The sequence below is a fragment of the Cherax quadricarinatus genome, chromosome 91 (assembly GCF_038502225.1).
Source record: "Cherax quadricarinatus isolate ZL_2023a chromosome 91, ASM3850222v1, whole genome shotgun sequence".
Classification (NCBI taxonomy): Eukaryota; Metazoa; Arthropoda; class Malacostraca; order Decapoda; family Parastacidae; genus Cherax; species Cherax quadricarinatus.
The window spans coordinates 14,780,855-14,805,733 of NC_091382.1; the positions used below are offsets into that span (position 1 = coordinate 14,780,855).

The window sequence follows — 24,879 nt, forward strand, 5'->3', positions numbered from 1 at the left end:
CTCCTATAACCACAAACTTCTGCCCCACATTCTAATACTGCATTTTTAAACTATTCCGTATATATATATTTATTATATTATCACACTGGCCGATTCCCACCAAGGCAGGGTGGCCCGAAAAAGAAAAACTTTCACCATCATTCACTCCATCACTGTCTTGCCAGAAGGGTGCTTTACACTACAGTTTTTAAACTGCAACATTAACATCCCTCCTTCAGAGTGCAGGCACTGTACTTCCCATCTCCAGGACTCAAGTCCGGCCTGCCGGTTTCCCAGAACTCCTTCATAAATGTTACTTTGCTCACACTCCAACAGCACGTCAAGTATTAAAATCCATTTGTCTCCATTCACTCCTATCAAACATGCTCACGCATGCCTGCTGGAAGTCCAAGCCCCTCGCACACAAAACCTCCTTTACCCCCTCCCTCCAATCTTTCCTAGGCCGACCCCTACCCCGCCTTCCTTCCGCTACAGACTGATACACTCTTGAAGTTATTCTGTTTCGCTCCATTCTCTCCACATGTCCGAACCACCTCAACAACCCTTCCTCAGCCCTCTGGACAACAGTTTTGGTAATCCCGCACCTCCTCCTAACTTCGAAACTACGAATTCTCTGCATTATAGTCACACCACACATTGCTCTCAGACATGACATCTCCACTGCCTCCAGCCTTCTCCTCGCTGCAACATTCATCACCCATGCTTCACACCCATTTAAGAGCGTTGGTAAAACTATACTCTCATACATTCCCCTCTTTGCCTCCAAGGACAAAGTTCTTTGTCTCCACAGACTCCTAAGTGCACCACTCACCCTTTTCCCCTCATCAATTCTATGATTCACCTCATCTTTCATATACCCATCCACTGACACGTCCACTCCCAAATATCTGAATACATTCACCTCCTCCATACTCTCTCCCTCCAATCTGATATCCAATCTTTCATCACCTAATCTTTTTGTTATACTCATAACCTTACTCTTTCCTGTATTCACTTTCAATTTTCTTCTTTTGCACACCTTACCAAATTCATCCACCAATCTCTGCAACTTCTCTTCAGAATCTCCCAAGAGCACAGTGTCATCAGCAAAGAGCAACTGTGACAACTCCCACTTTATGTGTGATTCTTTACCTTTAACTCCACGCCTCTTGCCAAGACCCTCGCATTTACTTCTCTTACAACCCCATCTATAAATATATTAAACAACCACGGTGACATCACACATCCTTGTCTAAGGCCTACTTTTACTGGGAAATATTTTCCCTCTTTCCTATATACTCTAACTTGAGCCTCACTATCCTCGTAAAAACTCTTCACTGCTTTCAGTAACCTACCTCATACACCATACACCTGCAACATCTGCCACATTGCCCCCCTATCCACCCTGTCATACGCCTTTTCCAAATCCATAAATGCCACAAAGACCTCTTTAGCCTTATCTAAATACTGTTCACTTATATGTTTCACTGTAAACACCTGGTCCACACACCCTCTACCTTTCCTAAAGCCTCCTTGTTCATCTGCTATCCTATTCTCCGTCTTACTCTTAATTCGTTCAATAATAACTCTACCATATGCTTTACCAGGTATACTCAACAGACTTATCCCCCTATAATTTTTGCACTCTCTTTTATCCCCTTTGCCTTTATACAAAGGAACTATGCATGCTCTCTGCCAATCCCTAGGTACCTTACCCTCTTCCATACATTTATTAAATAATTGCACCAACCACTCCAAAACTATATCCCCACCTGCTTTTAACATTTCTATCTTCATCCCATCAATCCCGGCTGCCTTACCCCCTTTCATTTTACCTACTGCTTCACGAACTTCCCCCACACTCACAACTGGCTCTTCCTGACTCCTACAAGATGTTGTTCCTCCTTGCCCTATACACAAAATCACAGCTTCCCTATCTTCATCAACATTTAACAATTCCTCAAAATATTCCCTCTATCTTCCCAATACCTCTAACTCTCCATTTAATAACTCTCGTCTCCTATTTTTAACTGACAAATCCATTTGTTCTCTAGGCTTTCTTAACTTGTTAATCTCACTCCAAAAATTTTTCTTATTTTCAACAAAATTTGTTGATAACATCTCACCCACTCTCTCATTTGCTCTCTTTTTACATTGCTTCACCACTCTCTTAACCTCTCTCTTTTTCTCCATATACTCTTCCCTCCTTGCATCACTTCTACTTTGTAAAAACTTCTCATATGCTAACTTTTTCTCCCTTACTACTCTCTTCACATCATCATTCCACCAATCGCTCCTCTTCCCTCCTGCACCCACTTTCCTGTAACCACAAACTTCTGCTGAACACTCTAACACTACATTTTTAAACCTACCCCATACCTATTCGACCCCATTGCCTATGCTCTCATTAGCCCATCTATCCTCCAATAGCTGTTTATATCATACCCTAACTGCCTCCTCTTTTAGTTTATAAACCTTCACCTCTCTCTTCCCTGATGCTTCTATTCTCCTTGTATCCCATCTACCTTTTACTCTCAGTGTAGCTACAACTAGAAAGTGATCTGAAATATCTGTGGCCCCTCTATAAACATGTACATCCTGAAGTCTACTCAACAGTCTTTTATCTACCAATACATAATCCAACAAACTACTGTCATTTCGCCCTACATCATATCTTGTATACTTATTTATCCTCTTTTTCTTAAAATATGTATTACCTATAACTATACCCCTTTCTATACAAAGTTCAGTCAAAGGGCTCCCATTATCATTTACACCTGGCACCCCAAACTTACCTACCACACCCTCTCTAAAAGTTTCTCCTACTTTACCATTCAGGTCCCCTACCACAATTACTCTCTCACTTGGCTCAAAGGCTCCTATACATTCTCTTAACATCTCCCAAAATCTCTCTCTCTCTCCTCTGCATTCCTCTCTTCTCCAGGTGCATACAAGCTTATTATGACCCACTTCTCGCATCCAACCTTTACTTTAATCCACATAATTCTTGAATTTACACATTCATATTCTCTTTTCTCCTTCCATAACTGATCCTTCAACATTACTGCTACCCCTTCCTTTGCTCCACCTCTCTGAGATACTCCAGATTTAATCCCATTTATACATATACATATATATATATATATATATATATATATATATATATATATATATATATATATATATATATATATATATATATATATATATATATATATATATATATATATATATATATATATATATATATATATATATATATATATATATATATATATATATATATATATATATATATATATGTTTATATAATGTCGTGCCGAATTTGTAAAACTGGTCAGTTAGCAAGAACTCATTTAAAATTAAGGCCTTTCTAAAATGTTCTCTTATACGTTTAAAGATATATTTTTTTCATTAATATTAATGTAAAAATTTATAATTTTCCATCAAAAGAATCTTAGAAAACTTACCTAACCTTATTATAACAAGAGCAATTTATTTTAGCCTAACCCAACTAAATATATTTTAGATTTGTTTACAATAGTTTAATACTAAACAAACACAGTGAAATATATTTTTCTCGTTAGGTTCAGAATGATTTTGGCGACATTATTGCATACACAAATTTTCACTTCTCTTATATGGCAAGATGAGCATTGCTATTTAAGCCAAGATAGCAAGTTCTGCCTATTCGCCACGACATACATATATATATATATATCTATATATATATATATATATATATATATATATATATATATATATATATATATATATATATATATATATATATATATATATATATATATATATATATATATATATATATATATATATATATATATATATATATATATATAATGCAGAGAATTCGTAGTTTGGAAGTTAGGAGGAGGTGCGGGATTTCCAAAACTGTTGTCTAGAGGGCTGAGGAAGGGTTGTTGAGGTGGTTTGGACATGTAGAGAGAATGGAGCGAAACAGAATGACTTCAAGAGTGTATCAGTCTGTAGTGGAAGGAAGGTGGGGTAGGGGTCGGCCTAGGAAAGGTTGGAGGGAGGGGGTAAAGGAGGTTTTGTGTGCGAGGGGCTTGGACTTCCAGCAGGCGTGCGTGAGCGTGTTTGATAGGAGTGAATGGAGACAAATGGTTTTTAATACTTGACGTGCTGTTGGAGTGTGAGCAAAGTAACATTTATGAAGGGGTTCAGGGAAACCGGCAGGCCGGACTTGAGTCCTGGAGATGGGAAGTACAGTGCCTGCACTCTGAAGGAGGGGTGTTAATGCTGCAGTTTAAAAACTGTAGTGTAAAGCACCCTTCTGGCAAGACAGTGATGGAGTGAATGATGGTGAAAGTTTTTCTTTTTCGGGCATCCCTGCCTTGGTGGGAATCGGCCAGTGTGATAATAAAATATATATATATATATATATATATATATATATATATATATATATATATATATATATATATATATATTTTATTTAAAACCAACAAATAGACAATAGACAAGATATATATATATATATATATATATATATATATATATATATATATATATATATATATATATATATATATATATATATATATATATATTTGTATTTTAAAATAGGGAGGTACCACCTCTATAACTGGACTGGGGACCCTCATCCTCAGAGAAGACAATAAACGTTCCTCAGAGAAAACTCAAGGTTCTCCCCTGAGCTGTTAGAATATTTTCTTCTCCTACCACCCCTTATATTTTTTATTCTATGGGAAAATTTATTAATAGACAGAATACATTTACAAGAAACACAAACATGAATACAATGGTACAATATGTTAAAGATTATGGATTTCCTCCAGCTCCTCCGAAGCCGGACGTGAGCCTAATATGCAACAAGCATTTCCCCTCTGGATGGCCACGCTGACGCGCTGGAACATGAAAGTGGCTGCCCTTGGGTCCCTGGTGGTGTCGATGAGTCTGGAACCCAATTCTTTAAGGAAACGTGTCGCGTTTTTCCCCAATGATCCCGAGGTCTCTGATCCCACTGGGAGAAATTGATACTGTTTGCTTATGTCCCTGTACCTGCTGATCTTGTACTCCTCCCTGTGGTCAGCAGCTCCTCTCTGTCACCCCACACTGTGATGGATATAGGTGTCAGCCAGTGTGGACACACTGGATAAATGGTGATTCCATCGGGGAAGTTTGCTGGGTTGTGGGTATTGTTGGCTGCTAGTGATCAGGGCTCCCTCTCGGCTGGGCATCCAGCTGTAGCAAGGGTTCTCTTTATGATGTCGTTTACCTCATTGTGACTTACATATCAGCCCTTGGTTTTGGAACAGTTAAGACCATGTAGACCATATTGGTCAGCTTGTGCTTCGCCGCAAAAACACGTATATTCTGTGTGAATTGGGGCAGCAAGGCGCAGAGCCACTGCAATATGGAGGGTCTTAGGGTCGAGGCGCATTCCCATTGCCGATATGGGAACTGTTTGGAGGAAGTCCCCGGAGTGAGATGCACTCACAGCCTGGAGACTAGCAGTCTCCCTGTCTGATGTTCCAGCCCTGAGCATGTTGGCAAGCACCTTTTCAGCGATTGGGCCATGCTAGCTTGACTGTTTGTGAGCCAGCGCTGCACTAGGGTTTGGTGCTGGAGCAGCAAGAGTATCCCATTCAGCGATGGCACTGGCATAGTTGGGTCACTGAGTCACTGAGGTTTTAAGGAAGAATTTGTGTTATTAACTCGTTTGATGCTGTGGAAGAGGATAGGAAAGCTGGTAGAGCAATCTGTGAGGATCAGCGTACTCCCAGCCTCCCAGGCCTGACCGGAAGTGAGGCTTGCAACCACTGTCCATCTTCAAGGGAAAGATTCAATACACTCTCTATCATGGTCTTAAGGAGAGTCATATTCCATGAGTTTTGGACTGGTGAAGGCTGGGGAGAATCTCGAAAAGTAGGTAAGTTTTGGGATTGACAGGCACCTGGTGATTATGTAGAAGGCATCATGTATATCAATGTCTTTCATCCTGCCTTCCATTGTCTGGAGGTCTGAGATTTTTTTTTTTAGGATCAGATCGATTGCATTGGGCCCAAGAGGAGCGCAAAGAAGAGTGCTATTGGCTGGATCAATGGCTCGTGTCCCTGGTAAAACAGCACTAATATTCTGGATCATCTGTCGATTGGTAGAAACTATTTCAAATTTGGTGGGGTTTAAAGATAGGCCCAGGCTTTCTCCCATGTCTTTAATTTTTCTGATGTCCTCTAGGAGAGATTCTGTTATACCAGCTAGGGTACCATCATCCAAGAACCAGATACTGAGCTCACTGGAGAGTGCTTCTGTGACTTCCTTGATGACCAAACAGAATAGAAAGGGGGCAAGAGGGTCCCCCTGTTGCACACCCTCACACGAATCAATTTCGTGGTCCCCAAACAACAGTTTGGAAGTCACACTATAACACGATTCTATGAAGGGATAGAGGGAAGGGAAGTTTCTATAAACTGCTTGGAGAGCAGCATCCCTTCTGAGTTAAAAGCATTGGCAAAGTCTAATTTAATCAAGGCTTTTTCATCGGACATGTTGATATATACTCGTGCTGCATGGGCAGCTGCTTCACAGCCCTGTTGAACACTAAAACCGAGCTGAGTTGGTCTCAGCATTGCAGCAGCCTCTTGACTCACCCTTCTTACTACAGCCTTGGCGACTAGGCGCCAAAGGATGTTACCCACTGCAATGGGCCTGATTCCTCCATCCTTTTGTCGGAGGGCACACAATGAGGCACCAAAGAAAAGGGGTCTAATGTCCTCTGGGACACTGCCAGCCAGGCAGATGTTGGAAAATTTGATGAGTTCAGAAAGCAGCCTCTCTGAAACATCACCAAATGCTGGATTGATCATTTGTTTTAAGTGTTGAGGCCTTAAACCAGTGAAACCACCTCCTGAGCCCTGTGGATATAACATAACAGCTTTATACACATCAGCATCCTGTAAGGTTAGATGTTCTTCGCCTGCTGCAATGTCAGGGAGGTCGTTGTTGGTACTGGGAGCCCTGGGTGGATATTTGTCCTTCAGAGCTTGCGCCGTACTGATGTCCTTAGAAGTGATAGTATCCTCACTGGTCATAAGCCTCACAGCTCCAATACTATTACCCTCTTCTATTTTTTGCTAATTTGGGCTCTGATTTTTGAGGCGTCGGGTGTCCTGTTGTTGTCACTTGCCCGGTGGGTGTTTGTTGCCCTAGGAGGGAGACGGACGAGGTTGTCATTCCTCGGGAATGCATTTATTGCCCTAATAACATGTGTTGCTAGTGACTTGTCCCTTCTTGGTAGGACAGCCAAACAGGCATTGCCAAAAAGCAGCAAGTTGTGCCAGGATCTGTTGTTTAAAGGAGCATCGTTAATTAACTTCCCTCAGAAAGTCGGTGAACTTTCTAGTGGCTTGAGAGCGAGCTGCTTTGTGGATGTGTATCAGCGTCCTGGTGGATGTTGATTTAATTGCAGATTTGAGGTCTCCTGTAGAGGTGAAGTCCCAGTAGCTGCCAGTACTGGCTGCTGGGAGGGGCTGTTGGGTGTTCTCAATTGGAACTCACCTGGAGCCTAGACATCCATTGTGAGCACGAATGTTGCCAGATAAGGGATTGAGTGCACATTCCCCGTAGCACACCCGGCAGATGCCTCGTGAATGACGGCTTTGGCTGTTGTGAAGATTCCTGGGAACCAGGGACTTTTTGTGACATTGCTGATATCGTGGGGGTGGGAGGGCGCCAGCTGTGGGGTAACGGGTGCAGGACAGCATTGATGCATGGAGGATGAGGGTGGGGGAGTAGCAGGCAGCAGAGCGAGTAATTGGTGGGGCACTGAACGGTAATACCCTTGGTCAGAAAGTCAGTGAGCCCAGGCTGGAATTAGGGGAAGGGACCAGGGAAGGGGGGCGAAGGGAGTGGCCCTGAGGGTTCACTTAAGACGCACGTCACTGTCTTTTGCTAATTGTTAAACACTTATTATTCCATTTAGAAAAAACCCTCGCCATTTGGCACACTGATCACCATGCTCTCATTATTAACCGAGGTGTTCTTCTGTTCAGCATCCAATGAGGTATATATATATATATATATATATATATATATATATATATATATATATATATATATATATATATATATATATATATATATATATATATATATATATATATACACATATATATATATATATATATATATATATATATATATATATATATATATATATATATATATATATATATATATATATATATATATATATATATATATATATATATATATGGGGTGGTAGGAGAAGAAAATATTCAAACAGCTCCGGGGAGAACCTTGAGTTTTCTCTGAGGTACGTTTATTGTCTTCTCTGAGGATGAGGGTCCCCATTCCAGCTATAGAGGTGGTACTTCCCTATATATATATGAAATATATATATATATATATATATATATATATATATATATATATATATATATATATATATATATATATATATATATATATATATATATATATATATATATATATATATTTATATATGCAATAAGATCACAGTAAACAGGTGATTTCAAAATATGCAAAACAACCTCTGATGAAATTAATATTAGTAAAGGAATGGTATACAGCTCTATGTTAAAACCAAACATTCCCAATTGCCCTCAAAGATTCTTTAAGTCTTATGATACACTTAATAACAATAAAAATTTGCGCCTTACTAAAGCAGACAAAATAAATGCAATAGTAATTATGAAAGAAAATGATTACCAAGAAAAAATGAATAATCTCTTAGATGATACTGAAACCTATTCTAAACTTAGGAAAAATCCCCTAGAAACCGTTAACAGCAATTTCAATAAAACAATAAAACTTCTACTGAAAGGCAAAGATGAATTAGTCAAACAATTTACTTCCACTAATCCATCTTTACCTTACATGTATGGACTAATAAAAACACACAAACCAGGGAATCCAGTCAGACCAATTATTAGCTCCATAGGGTCAGTTTCATATAAATTATCCAAATGGCTTGTCGATATTTTGAGCCCTATTGTTGGCAAAATTTCTAACTTTAATGTTAAAAACAACATAGACTTGGTTGATAAATTAAACTCCTTGACTGACTTAAATGATTTTAACATGGTTAGTTTTGATGTTACTTCCTAGTTTACGAAAGTTCCTGTTGATGATTTATTAAGTTTCTTATCTGAAGAACTCGTTAACTATGATTTACCATTGCCAGTTCCTACTATCATTAAACTTATTAAACTTTGCATTGTTGATGCAAAAATTGTATTTAATGATAAGTTTTACACTCAGAAGTTTGGTATGGCAATGGGAAATCCTCTTTCACCTGTTCTTAGTAACCTATACATGGAATTTTTTGAAACAAGGTTGCTTAACACAATCCTCCCTAATAGAGCTAAATGGTTCAGATATGTTGATGATATTTTGTGTCTTATGCCCAAAAATGTAGATATACACCATTTTCTTGGAAAATTAAATAGCTTAGCCCATTCTATAAACTTTACTGTTGAGTTTGAAGAAAATAACTCATTGCCTTTTCTAGATGTTTTAATTATTAAGGGTAATAATGAATTCAAATTTAAAATTTACAGAAAACCTACAAATAACTGTTCCTATGTCCACTATTATTCCTCGAATCAAGATAGAGTCAAACTGTCTGTTTTCTCATCAATGTTTTTGAGAGCTTTGCGAATTTGTAGTCCTGAGTTCATAGATGAGGAAATATCCAAAATTTATGAAATAGGTAATGATTTAAAATACCCAAGAAATGTAATTGATAAATCTTTTAAAGTTGCTAGGAACACTTTTTATAATCCAAAAAAGGGCAACCAGCCTTATTCAACTAAAAATATGGTGGTTCTCCCTTACCATGAAAACTTGGTTGATATGCCTTCTCTTCTTAAGACTTTTAATATTAAAGTTGTATTCAAAAATCTTGATACAGTAAAAAAACTTTTGATTAAGAATTTCCCCCAAAATGCTGATGGATGTGTCTATAAGATTCCTTGTAAAATTTGCGATAAAGTTCATTACGGTCAAACTGGTAAAAATCTCGAACTAAGATTAAAACAACATAAATATAGCATTAGAACTGGACAAGATTCCAATGCTCTATTTATTCATGTAAGAGATTTTAACCATCCAATTGATTTTCAAAAAGTTGAGAAAGTAGTATCAAGCAAGTCCATGGTCGACAGGAATATAATTGAATCTTGTTTCATAAAAAGCAGTTTTGACAATAATATGAATATTTCCTTTGGTTTATATAAATTAGATCCATTTATAATTAATAGAATTTGGGTAGAATTTAATAATACACTGGACAAATAAATAGCTTGGGGGTGAGTTTTGCAAAGGACCTGTCCAAGTTGGCTCGCCGCGCGTCACGTGTTTAACCGTTGTGGGATCTGATAGTGAAGTGCTGGCCGACCCCTTATATAGCTTCCTTGGATGCTTCACTTTCATAGTTCCTTGATAATGTGAGTAGTCACGAAAGCGCTTGGAAATTCTCTATTCTTTCAGAGTGGTTGTTTTGCATATATATATATATATATATATATATATATATATATATATATATATATATATATATATATATATATATATATATATATATATATATATATATATATATATATATATATATATATATATATATATATATATATATATAGGGTAAGATATAAAGAGCTATTGGAGGATAGATAGGCTAATGAGAGCATAGGCAATGGGGTCGAAGAGGTATGGGATAGGTTTAAAAATGTAGTGTTAGAGTGTTCAGCAGAAGTTTGTGGTTACAGGAAAGTGGGTGTGGGAGGGAAGAGGAGCGATTGGTGGAATGATGATGTGAAGAGAGTAGTAAGGGAGAAAAAGTTAGCATATGAGAAGTTTTTACAAAGTAGAAATGATGCAAGGAGGGAAGAGTATATGGAGAAAAAGAGAGAGGTTAAGAGAGTGGTGAAGCAATGTAAAAAGAGAGCAAATGAGAGAGTGGGTGAGATGTTATCAACAAATTTTGTTGAAAATAAGAAAAAGTTTTGGAGTGAGATTAACAAGTTAAGGAAAGCCTAGAGAACAAATGGATTTGTCAGTTAAAAATAGGAGAGGAGAGTTATTAAATGGAGAGTTAGAGGTATTGGGAAGATGGAGGGAATATTTTGAGGAATTGATAAATGTTGATGAAGATAGGGAAGCTGTGATTTTGTGTATAGGGCAAGGAGGAACAACATCTTGTAGGAGTGAGGAAGAGCCAGTTGTGAGTGTGGGGGAAGTTCGTGAGGCAGTAGGTAAAATGAAAGGGGGTAAGGCAGCCGGGATTGATGGGATAAAGATAGAAATGTTAAAAGCAGGTGGGGATATAGTTTTGGAGTGGTTGGTGCAATTATTTAATAAACGTATGGAAGAGGGTAAGGTACCTAGGGATTGGCAGAGAGCATGCATAGTTCCTTTGTATAAAGGCAAAGGGGATAAAAGAGAGTGCAAAAATTATAGGGGGATAAGTCTGTTGAGTATACCTGGCAAAGTGTATGGTGGAGTTATTATTGAAAGAATTAAGAGTAAGACGGAGAATAGGATAGCAGATGAACAAGGAGGCTTTAGGAAAGGTAGGGGGTGTGTGGACCAGGTGTTTACAGTGAAACCTATAAGTGAACAGTATTTAGATAAGGCTAAAGAGGTCTTTGTGGCATTTATGGATTTGGAAAAGGCGTATGACAGGGTGGATAGGGGGGCAATGTGGCAGATGTTGCAGGTGTATGGTGTAGGAGATAGGTTACTGAAAGCAGTGAAGAGTTTTTACGAGGATAGTGAAGCTCAAGTTAGAGTATATAGGAAAGAGGGAAATTATTTCCCAGTAAAAGTAGGCCTTAGACAAGGATGTGTGATGTCACCGTGGTTGTTTAATATATTTATAGATGGGGTTGTAAGAGAAGTAAATGCGAGGGTCTTGGCAAGAGGCGTGGAGTTAAAGGTAAAGAATCACACATAAAGTGGGAGTTGTCACAGTTGCTCTTTGCTGATGACACTGTGCTCTTGGGAGATTCTGAAGAGAAGTTGCAGAGAATGGTGGATGAATTTGGTAGGGTGTGCAAAAAAAGAAAATTGAAAGTGAATACAGGGAAGAGTAAGGTTATGAGGATAACAAAAAGATTAGGTGATGAAAGATTGGATATCAGATTGGAGGGAGAGAGTATGGAGGAGGTGAATGTATTCAGATATTTGGGAGTGGATGTGTCAGCGGATGGGTCTATGAAAGATGAGGTGAATCATAGAATTGATGAGGGGAAAAGGGTGAGTGGTGCACTTAGGAGTCTGTGGAGACAAAGAACTTTGTCCTTTAAGGCAAAGAGGGGAATGTATGAGAGTATAGTTTTACCAACGCTCTTATATGGGTGTGAAGCATGGGTGATGAATGTTGCAGCGAGGAGAAGGCTGGAGGCAGTGGAGATGTCATGTCTGAGAGCAATGTGTGGTGTGAATATAATGCAGAGAATTCGTAGTTTGGAAGTTAGTAGGGGGTGCGGGATTACCAAAACTGTTGTCCAGAGGGCTGAGGAAGGGTTGTTGAGGTGGTTCGGACATGTGGAGAGAATGGAGCGAAACAGAATAACTTCAAGAGTGTATCAGTCTGTAGTGGAAGGAAGGCAGGGTAGGGGTCGGCCTAGGATAGGTTGGAGGGAGGGGGTAAAGGAGGTTTTGTGTGCGAGGGGCTTGGACTTCCAGCAGGCATGTGTGAGCGTGTTTGATAGGAGTGAATGGAGACAAATGGTTTTTAATACTTGACGTGCTGTTGGAGTGTGAGCAAAGTAACATTTATGAAGGGGTTCAGGGAAACCGGCAGGCTGGACTTGAGTCCTGGAGATGGGAAGTACAGTGCCTGCACTCTGAAGGAGGGGTGTTAATGTTGCAGTTTAAAAACTGTAGTGTAAAGCACCCTTCTGGCAAGACAGTGATGGAGTGAATGATGGTGAAAGTTTTTCTTTTTCGGGCCACCCTGCCTTGGTGGGAATCGGCCAGTGTGATAATAATAAAAAAAAGAGAATATATATATATATATATATATATATATATATATATATATATATATATATATATATATATATATATATATATATATATATATATATATATATATATATATATATATATATATATATATATACCCACCCACGCCCATAGCAGGGTTTGTTTGCAATCGTGTCATTACGATTTCGTGAGTCATGTTAATGGCTTTGAGGGAACTTGAGCTAGAGTTTGTTATGGCCTTGCTAGCTGGAGATTCGTCTGTAAAAACTTACATTTGTGGTCACAGTGGTGCCTATGCTAACCTTCCTATGGTGTAGTTGGATGAATCTTATTGTAGCTAGCTGGTCCAGTGGCTAACGTGACGGTCTGGCGTTTTGAGACTCTTTGATCGCGGATTCAAATCCTGCCCGTGGTATGGTTTGTTTGCAATCGTGTCATTACGATTTCGTGAGTCATGCTCCAGAAATAATGAATATAAATATCATTTGTTTTAAATTTGAAAATTTAGAAAAAAATATAAAGTCAATAGAAGTAAATAAAATAAAGTAGTTGGAAGGTGATTGATTCTTTATAGAGACTAAGATTGCACCATTAATAATGAACTTCCAGGTAATTAGAGCTAAATAACCTATTTCCGAAACGAAAATTTGTTATCTGGCGGAATTCATAAATTATAATTCAGAAAAATTGTAGAGGCAAAATTTATATGCTTTTTTGAAAAGAAAATTAGATTTTTTAATAATTATGTTTTATTTTACCTCATGTTTAGACGCTTTTTAAATGTTTTACAGTCTTCCTTAATTCTGAAAATATTTTCACATTTTTTCTGTTAATATTTTACACATGTTTGATAGGTGGAGTATTGGTGACATGTAACATAAAGGGCCTCGTGCAGTGTATCATCTCAAAACCTGGTTAATTAATTTATTATACTTTATTTTTTATTCTGAATGGGCATAATCAGGGATCGTTTATTTTCTACTGGTAAAATCTAAAGATTACATTCACTTCTGCTGGTGCCTTACATCTTTCAGCACCTTGATACTGGTGAAGTATTCACTGGTCCAAGGAATTGTAGCTACCGTTCCTCATGTGTTGTATGATTCTTATGGGTTTATAATAATAATAATAATATAATTATAACAATCGTAATGCTAATGATGTTCTTTACAGGACCCAGTTCGTGGTGATGAGTGGGAGGGAGTGAGGGATGGGTCCCAGGAGCCTCCAGTCTGCTCCCAGGTCAACGGCGACTCAGTACTGCTTAAGGAACAACCATTTTACGAGGGAGAGGAAGACTGTCTTTACCTCAGCATCTTCACTCCCAAGGTTCAACCAATATATTCATCATCTTTTCCTGTTTAAATTCATTCAACGTTGATATATCTAGAAAAACATTTGTGTTTGGAAATAATGTTTAAGTGACACAACTTGCCGACAAGTATAGTAGAAAGACACTGTTCTGAGCAAACATTCGTGTATTTAAATCACTTCCTTAATAACAGCCTCTTGAAATCTAATTATATGATTAAGCTGCGTTCATAGTGAAGCTTAGTTTACATACAAGTTTTTGTGATGAATGGCGTCTTGTAGAGACAGTATTGACGTCATGTAGAGAGACAGGTAGTATACAGGTACTGGAAATGAAAGGTATTTTCTTTCTGTCCTGTAAAATTGAGGAACTTTAGCAAACATAATAACTTTATTAAACTTGTACTGTAACCGTCTCATAATTTCTGTATGGATATTCTGTCCATAAAATAATAACAGTGCCAGTATTTTCATCTGTTCTAAATCCTGTCTTTCATTTAAAACTTCAACAATGTCGCCTTTTATTTTTTTTTTTTTTTAAAAGATATGTGACTGCCGAAGCAGCTACAATATTAAATAACAAAGGAGTTAAATTATGTTCTACCACATAATTTCATTTTTCATCATTGTACATCAATGATTAGTTTAATTAATGATTCATAAATATAATTAACCCCTTATATACCACGTAATAATATAATTTATCTAAACTGCTCGTCACTAGTTACAAATTCTTTACATCCTAAATTTGAAATTGAATTCATAATATACACTCAGTGGCCTCTTTATTAGGTGCACCCTTCTACTACTGGGTGGAGTCCCTCTTTGCCCCTAGAACAACCTGAATTCTTCGTGGCATGGACTCAAGAAGGTGTTGGAAACAATCCTTAGAGTTTCTGGTCCATGCTGACTTTATAGCATCATGCAGGTGTTGCAGAATTGTCGGCAGCATGTTACTCCACATCCTAAAGGTTTACGGCAATTTCTGACTCTTCCATCTGCATGTCGCAACAGAAATTGCAGTTCGTCAGACCAGGCGATTATATTCCAACCTTCAACTGTCAAGTTTTAGCGTGCAAACTATAGTCTCAATTTCTTGTTCTCAACTGAAAGGAGTGAGACCCGGTGTGGTCACTTGTTGCTGGTGCCCATCCACCTCAAGGATCGACATGTTGTGTGTTCAGAGGTACTCCTCGGCATACCATTGTTATAATGCATGTTTATTTGAGTTATCAGCATCATTCTGTCAGCTGGAGTCAGTCTGGTCATTCTCATTTGACGTTTCTTATTAACAAGGAAGTTTCGTCCACAGAACTACCGCTTAGAAGATGTTTCGTACTTTTCACACCATTTGTAAACTCTAGAGACTGTGGAATGTGAAACTGCCAGGAGATAAGCATACGCCATCTAGCCACACCACCTAATACCAAAAATTATTCCACGGTCAAGGTCATTTATATCACATATCTTTCCCATTCTCAAGTTTGGTCTGAACAACTTACTCTTTTGCTTGCTATTAGGCAGTGAGGTCCTGCCACGTCATTAGCTGCTAAGATATTAACATTACAAGCAGTTACACTTAATATAGTGACTACTGATAATAAATATACAATGTGAAATTCACACATCTCGGTCAATGTATTTCCATAAGCTTGATGCTCGCAAAAAGATTCATAATATTTATAACTCAAGACTCGTAATGAAAAATTACTAAACACGAAATAGGAACATTGTTCTTCATTGGTAATTACTGTAGTAATTAATAATAATAATAATAATAATAATAATAATAATAATAATAATAATAATAATAATAATAATAATAATAATAATAATAATAATAATATTCTTCATTACAGCCTGGTGAGCCTAAAGTCCAACTTCCAGTCATTGTCTTTATTCCTGGAGGCGGCTTCTTTTTTGAGGGAATAAGAAAATTTGCACCATATGTCTTCATGAATGAAGATATAATATTTATTATTATCCAGTACCGTCTTGGCATTCTTGGTACGTGTACATTTTTATCTGATTATATTCTAGTACTTATTTGTACTAAACCCAAGTTCAGTCACAGCTTAAGGTACCAGACAGTGACGGAGGAACAAGTCTTCACCCACAAAAAAAGTTTAATGTTTTATACCTTCTTATCCACTGTGATAAGTCAAAATAATATATTATATACAAATATTTTATATATAGAACTTTACCTCTGTGGTTTTGAAGTATTAAATGTTTATCCTCTTGCATGTCTCTATGGAATAAATTAAAAATAATTGAAGGCCCCCCTACCTATCCTTGAATCAAACATGGTTATCTGGTATTCTCGAAGAGCTGCATGACAAGTAATAATAATAATAATAATAATAATAATAATAATAATAATAATAATAATAATAATAATAATAATAATAATAATAATAATAATAATAACAATAATAGCACGTTTGATAAACGCACAAAATGTGTATAGTTTTTGTCTCTAATTCTCACTACATGTGAGAGTCGTTCAGATCTTTGTTGCACATATTCACAAAGCTACACCGCTGCCAGATATGTTACTTCTTGTTTTATCTTGATTTTTAATGATCATGTGTAGTTTTAAAGGTTCAAGTACCCCACCCTTTTCTAATCTAATGTAAACTAGCCTTGATTATCAAAAGTTAAAATACATCTATAAAGAAAAATTATAAGAAATTCAGGATGGGTAATGAGTTGATGATGAGTTGACGTGAAAGAACCTAATTCATTATATGTTATTGTAATTTTCTTAATTATCCCTTTGTTTTCTGCTAGCTAGCTATAAAGGAACAACGTAATGAAATTCATGACTGCTACTGTTAACATGCCTAATTAAGTCACATATTTTTGGCTTTGAATTTCCCATAGATTTCAAGGAATAATAGAATTATTCAACAGATAGAGCTCTTTAATAAAATTTATTTTTCTCCATATTTAGGTTTCCTGTCAACAGAAGACACAGTGATTCCTGGTAATTTTGGACTAAAAGACCAGACAATGGCTCTTCAGTGGATACAAAGAAACGTTCACAATTTCGGAGGAGACGCTAGCAGAGTCACTATATATGGAGTGAGCTCTGGGGGGGTCTCAGTACATTTCCACATTTTGTCTCCACACTCTGAAGGTTAGCAGTCAGTATTAAACAAATGTTACTGCGTTTGAATGTTAGAAGAGACTCTCTGTAGCTTCATCCTAAGGCTGAATGTTTGAGCAAAAACACTTAGTTTTTGTGAATAAAATCAGTAACTATATTTTGGGGGTTTGGTTGTCAAAATTTTGGGGGTTTGGTTGTGAAAATTGGGAAGGAATCGTTTTCATATGTTTTGATTTTTTCATATTTATGAGAGCATAAATTTACTGTTAATTAAATACATGTTTTGGATTAAAGTGTCCCTGTCTGCTGGTGTAGAGTAGAGGTTGCATGCAGGCTGATCCTCGGGTAGTCGATTGATTTTGAACTTATAAAAAAATGAGGCATCTTTTCTAACTGTAAAGTATCTAGTGGATATATGCGCAATAATAAGTATAATAAATATGCAATACATATAAGTGAGTATGAATTAAGGGTCTTCTTGTAGTAAGCAGAAAACAGATAGTGTCTCCACTCTGCTCTGAATGATCCACATGGATCTATTGCTTACCTTTGTGCAAACATGTGGGATTTTTTGTATTACCAGGCTTGTTTGCTCGAGGTATTGTATATTCCGGCACAATGATCAGTCCTGGGTCAATGGGAGGAAAATTCAAGGAGGTCGCACAATTCACCGGAAAGCTTTTCGGATGTCCAGATGGTGAAGAAGTGGAGAATGAGTCACAGAGCAACATTCTCCTTACTTGTCTCCAGGGCGTCAATGTTGTAAATCTGACAATGTCCTATACACACCATTACGTAAGTATTTTTGGTTTTCATTTTTTATGATAATGCTTCCTCAGTAAAATCATTGTACACTATATAAATACCAACAAACCATTAAATAAAGACATGCAACATTTAAAGGGTATTTTGCCCACCTGGGGAAATTGAAAAAGCCCTAGTTTGTCAAAAAATGTCATAATAAATTAATCTAAATGTCCAATATATGGAAAATTACCGTTAAAGTAAATTTGAACCAAAATGACAAGATCTCCAAAATGGTCTCAACTGGCCTTGTTAGAGCTATATCAGAGAAAACAGTCCTGCGCCATAGGTGTACGCAGTATAAAATAAATCTTGTTGAGTACAGGGAATAATGGGAGCCTTTATTTAAACTCTGTTTACATTTATTTTTCTTTATTGAGCATTTACATTTGTTTAGGTTAATGAACAGTAAATATAAGTGAATTGTGACACGAAACCATAGAAAAAATAATTAGAAAATTTGAAAAAAAATTGTAAATTAATTTAAAACAGTAGCTACCTTAATACAACAAACCCTCGGGATTTCATAATGTGATTACCAACATCACCTTTAAACCTACATCTCTCCACAACCAATAATCACTTACGGTAAGTCACTGTGTGCTCACAGTGACTCACCGTCACCGTGAGCACACATCATCTATCTCCCACCAAGGCAGGGTGGCTCGAAAAGAAAACACTTTCATCGTCACTATGCTACAGTTATAAAACTGCAACATTAACACTCCTTCAGAGTGCAGACACTGTACTTCCCATCTCCAAGACTCAAGTCTGGTCTTTTGGTATCCCTGAATCCCTTCATAAACGTTTCCTTGCTCACACTCCAACAGCATGCCAAGTCCTAAAAACCATTTGTCTCCATTCGCTCCTATCTAACACGCTCACGAATGCTTGCTGGAAGTCCAAGCTCATCGCACAAAAAACCTCTTTTACCCCTCCCTGAAACTTTTCCTAGGTATACAATACTGACAAGATGAAACTAAGACACATATGCAACTTCTGGGTGTTTTTATTGCAGACGTTTCGCCATCCAGTGGCTTTATCAATACAAATTCCAGGACATAACTTGAAGACAGTAGAACTATATACAGAAAATGTGGTAGTCAGTCCCTCAATCTTGGAGTTGGTGCGAAGAGCACCGTTGTATAGATTCTGAAGCAGAAGCGAACGAACGAACAAACAAGTTCAGGTAAGATCCCAAGCGGGATGAGCTCATCGGCGAATTTTCTCAGTGGTGACGTGTACTTAGCTCAGTGAGGACGTTAGTGTACTCTCCTTGGATTGAACCAAGATGCCCTCCATCGAGCAACTTTACCAGCAGCTTAAGGAGGAACTGAACATAAGAACATAACATAAGAAAGGAGGAACACTGCAGCAGGCCTGTTGGCCCATACTGAAGGTAGTGAAGATTGAGATACGGCGATTGACTGAGGAAAACAAGAGGATTCGTAGCAGTACTCCTGTTCTGAGTCCTCAGGTCAAGAAGGGAAACTGGACAGTGGCTGGACAGCATGGAACGAAGTTGACGATCAAGAAGACGAATGGAAAGGAATAAACGATGAAGAAGAAAGAGACTGCTGTGGAAACTGTTGTGGAAACATCTAATGCATTTTCTGTGCTACCCGACGAATGTGAATCGACTACTGGAAGCGTCACGACGAATGACAACGAGGAAGGTAAGAATATTGTTGTTGTTGGGGATAGCCAGGTTAGGTATATGGATAGGGCATTCTGCTTAAAGGACAGGAGTAGGGAACAGAGGGTTTGCTTTCCTGGGGCTGGGATGGAGGATATTGTTAGCCAGCTTGACAACATCATGAACGGTAATGGGATAAATCCTATTATCTGCCTCAGCGCTGGAGGCAATGATGTAGGCAAGAGAAGAAGTGAGGATTTAGTTAGAAGGTACAAGACAGCAATAGACATAATTAGAAAGAAGGGGGGCGCTCTGTTATATGTGGCATTTTGCCAAGAAGGGGTGTTGGAAATGAATGGTTGTCCAGAACAATTGGTACCAATTGTTGGCTGGATAAACACTGTAAGGATAATGCAATGCCATTCAATGAAAACTGGAACAACTTCTAAAGCCGAAATGACATGTATGCCATGGATGAGGCTCACTTATCCAGGGCAGGTGAGGGTTTTCTTGCTACCTCAGTTGAGGGGGTTGTTAGGACTTTAAATTAGGATTAGTTAGAGGTATGGGTTTAGAAATTATAAATAATGAGTATGGATATATTGACTTATGCTCTGATATTAAGAATCCTAATAGTAACTGTCATGGAGTAACTCTGGGTAATGATAATTTCAGAAATTGTGCAAAAACAAAGATGAATAGGAAAAATGTGCAGAAGAAAAAACATGTGATGGTATTTTATGCTAACAGTCGAAGTGCAAGAAATAAGATTAATGAACTATGTTTGGTAGCATGTGCTGGGAACTTTGATGTCATTGCATTAACTGAAACGTGGTATGATTTAAAAAGTCGGGATGTGATTGCTGAGTGTAATATTCAAGGGCTTAAGTTCTTCCATGTGGATAGATATAATGGGAAGGGGGGAGGAGTTGCATTATATGTTCGAGAAAATAATAACTGTTGCATAAAAACAGGTATAAAAATAGATGGAACAGTAACAATCTGTTTGGGAAGAGTTTGTAGAAGGTCAAGAAAAACTAATTCTAGGTGTAATATACCGACCTCCAGGCTTGGATCACGATAGAGGGAGACTTCTTTGGGACGAAATTGTTAGGGCATCGTGACACAATAACATAGTGATAGTAGGGGATTTTAACTTAACTCAAATTGACTGGAATTCTTTGACTGGTAATCTGGAGTCCAGTGACTTTATGGAAACAGTTCAGGGCTGTTTTCTGAAGCAGTGTGTAACAGAGCCTACCAGGGGTAATAATTTGCTATACCTAGTCTTGTCAAATAAGGAAACACTCGTAAGTAATCTGGAGATCACTGAAGAGCTTGGCGCAAGTGATCACAAATCCATTACTTTTAGTATTAACTGGGAATACAAGAATAATGATAATACTGTAAAAATCCCTGATTTTCGTTCTGCCGATTATAATGGACTTAGGGAACACCTGTCAAATCTCGATTGGGGTTATCTAGCTAATGATTCTATTGATGATGATCATTCTTATGATTATGAAGGGATCTGCATTTATGAGTTCTTTTTTAATAATGTACACCGTGCTCAGAATATATACATTCCCCAGAGAGAAATCAGGTCAAATAATAACGATTCCAAATGGGTTAACAGGAGGCTAAAGCATCTATTAGGGGAGAAAAGGGGAATCATAGGCACATCAGAAGAGGAGAGGTTAACCTTACTAACCAATATGTTCAGCTTAAAAGAGAAGTAAAAAAGGGGATTAGAAAGGCTAAACGTGACTATGAAATTAGAGTTGCTAATGAATCAAAGACCAATCCGAAGGGCTTCTTTCAAGTGTATAGGACGAAGGTGAAGGAAAAAGTAGGACCTCTGAAAATTGGGAATGGAGAGCTGACGGAAAACGAACTGGAAATGTGTTCCATATTTAATGACTATTTTTTTGTCAGTTTTTACACAGGAAGACATAAATGAGATTCCAGAATTAACAATTATTCAGTTCCTGACGAATTTAAATTGACTAATATTACTGTCACGAGGGACATGGTTATCAAACAGATAGACAAACTGAAGCAAAATAAGTCCCCGGGGCCCGACGAGTTGTTTTCCAGGGTACTTAAGGAATGCAAGATGGAACTTAGTCAGCCACTGTCGAGTGTGTTTAATGCATCCATCGGTACCAGTGTTGTGCCAGAGTTGTGGAAGCTGGCTAATGTGGTTCCCATATTCATATCAGGGGATGAGTCCATTCCTTGAAATTACCGTCCAATAAGCCTGTCATCTATAGTGGGGAAGTTACTAGACTCAGTTATAGCTGACATTATTAGAAGTCACCTTGAAGAGCATAACTTGATAAATGAATTTCAGCATGGGTTCACGAGAGGTCGTTGCTGCCTGACAAATTTACTGACGTTCTTCAATAGAACATTTGAGGCAGTAGACAGTGATGAAGAATATGATATTGTTTATTTGGATTTTAGTAAAGCCTTCGATAGAGTACCTCACAAGAGACTCTTAAGAAAAGTAGCAGCTCATGGTATAGGAGGTAAAGTTCTTGCATGGATAGAGGCATGGCTTACCAATAGAAAGCAGAGGGTCTCGATTAATGGGGTCAAATCTGAATGCAGATTAGTCACTAATGGCATTCCACAAGGATCAGTTTTAGGCCCTCTCTTGTTCATAATTTACATTAATGATCTTGATGAAGGGATTATGAGTGACATGAGGAAATTTGCTGATGATGCAAAGATAGGCCATATGATTCATTCTGAGGAAGATAGCAATGAACTCCAGTAGGATTTTGACAAATTAATGTCTTGGCCTGAGAAATGGCAGATGAAGTTCAATGTGGATAAGTATAAGGTACTAGGGTAATGAAAATAATCCTCGAAGCTATAAACTATTTGAAGTAGAGCTTGATCATACAGAATGTGAAAAAGACTTGGGAGACATGGTAAGCAGAAATCTAAAGCCAAGACAGTAGTGCCTAAGTGTGCGCAACAAGGCTAACAGATTACTTGGATTTATCTCAAGAAGTATTAGTAACAGAAGTCCAATAGTTATTTTACAGCTCTATACCTCACTAATGAGGCCTCATTTAGATTATGCTGCTCAGTTTTGGTCTCCTTACTACAGGATGGATATAGATTCATTGGAGAACATACAGAGAAAAACGACTAAAATGATTTACTCTGTAAGGAATCTCCCATATGAAGATAGACTTAAAGCCTTAAATCTCCACTCTCTGGAGAGATGTAGAATGAGGGGAGATATCACTGAAGTGTATAAGTGGATGACAGTCATAAACAAAGGAGATATTGAACATTAAAATGGTATAAAATACCTTGGTACAGACCTTACCTAACAAAGGAGATATTGTAGATGAATAGTTCAGAGAACAGACATGTTGATAAATTATACACATGCGCAACTCTTAAGAACATAAGAACATAAGAAAGGAAGAACACTGCAGCAGGCCTGTTGGCCCATACTAGGTAGGTCCTTTACAATCCATCCCATTAACAAAACATTTGCCCAACCTAATTTTCAATGCTACCCAAGAAATAAGTTCTGATAACTCTATCCGCTCATTTGCAAGTCCCACTCAAATCCAACCCCTCTCACTCATATATTTATCCAACCTAAATTTGAAACTACCCAAAGTCCTGGCCTCAATAACCCAACTAGGTACATTGTTCCACTCATAAATCTACCCTATTTCCAAACCAATACTTTCCTATGTCCCTTCTAAATCTAAACTTGTCTAAACTTGTCTGAAACGATTCGCCTACACAGTAGGCTTCTTCATTCGAGTATAGAATGTAGGCAGGAACAGTAGAGATGTGAAGACGAGGTGATCAGTCCATCACCCTTGAAGTCGTAGATTTGAGGTTGTCAGTCCCTCAGCCTGGAGAAGTTCAGTTCCAAAGACTGGAACTAACTGAAGATCAAGCGACAGTGCGGAGACTTAAATACTGTCGGAAGGAGAGGTGCAGAGTAGTAGTAGTAGTAGTAGTAGTGAGAGCGCAGCCACTGAGAGGTCGTGACCCTCTCAGATTAAACAATTCTCATTTGAAAAAGTTTTCCAAGGTGTTTTCTGTACCAAGATGCCATTGTGTTGCAGTGTCTGACAGAGTGAATATCAAAATGGTATTCAATACCGACAGGTTGGTAGGTAAGACACATAGGCAACATTTAGGAAACTTTATTCCGAAACGTTTCTCCTACACAGTAGGCTTCTTCAGTCGAGTACAGAATGTAGGCAAGAACAGTAGAGATGTGAAGATGATGTGATCAGTCCATCGCCCTTGAAGGCTGAGGGACTGACAGCCTCAAATCTAAGACTTCAAGGGCGATGGACTGATCACATCGTCTTCACATCTCTACTCTTCCTGCCTACATTCTGTACTCGACTGAAGAAGTCTACTGTGTAGGGGAAACGTTTCGGAATAAAGTTGCATAAATGTTGCCTATGTGTCTTACCTACCAACCTGTCGGTATTGTATGCCATTTTGATATTCACTCTGGAATGCCACTTGTTACAGATCCCCACTCAGATTTAACCCCATTTATGGACACCCTCTGCTTCCTGTCTGTGAGCCACTTTTTCTCCAATGCCATGAGCTGCCACTTTCTTTAACAATCTTTGGTGGGGAACTCTATCAAAAGCCTTACTAAAATCTAAGTAAATAATGTCAAATTCTATATCATGATCAACAGTCTCAAAAGCTTTACTGAAGAAAGTTATTAAATTAGATAGACGAGAGCGGCCTCTCGTGAATCCATGCTGAGTATCATTAATCAAGCTATGCTTATCGAGATGGCTTCTTATAATCTCAGCTATTATTGGCTCTAGTAATTTGCCTACAATTGAGGTCAGACTTATTAGGCGGTAATTTGACGGTAACGACTTGTCCCCTGCTTTAAAAATAGGAATTACATTAGCCATCTTCCACATATCAGACACTACACCTGTTTGAAGAGATAAATTAAAAATATTAGTTAATGGTT

General features: G+C 37.8%; 2 protein-coding genes across 2 annotated transcripts in view; both read left to right on the plus strand.

The window, feature by feature from the left end:
- The window catches only part of LOC128688235 (carboxylic ester hydrolase-like), a 303,519-nt gene that overhangs the window by 182,238 nt on the left and 96,402 nt on the right, over positions 1 to 24,879 (plus strand). The window lies entirely within an intron of this gene.
- The window catches only part of LOC128704824 (carboxylic ester hydrolase), a 72,722-nt gene that overhangs the window by 10,887 nt on the left and 36,956 nt on the right, over positions 1 to 24,879 (plus strand). The window contains exons 3-6 of the mRNA XM_070104402.1: positions 14,194 to 14,349; positions 16,191 to 16,338; positions 17,288 to 17,473; positions 18,027 to 18,238. Of these exons, the coding sequence (XP_069960503.1) occupies positions 14,194 to 14,349; positions 16,191 to 16,338; positions 17,288 to 17,473; positions 18,027 to 18,238 (702 nt within the window). The remainder of the gene's footprint in view (positions 1 to 14,193; positions 14,350 to 16,190; positions 16,339 to 17,287; positions 17,474 to 18,026; positions 18,239 to 24,879) is intronic.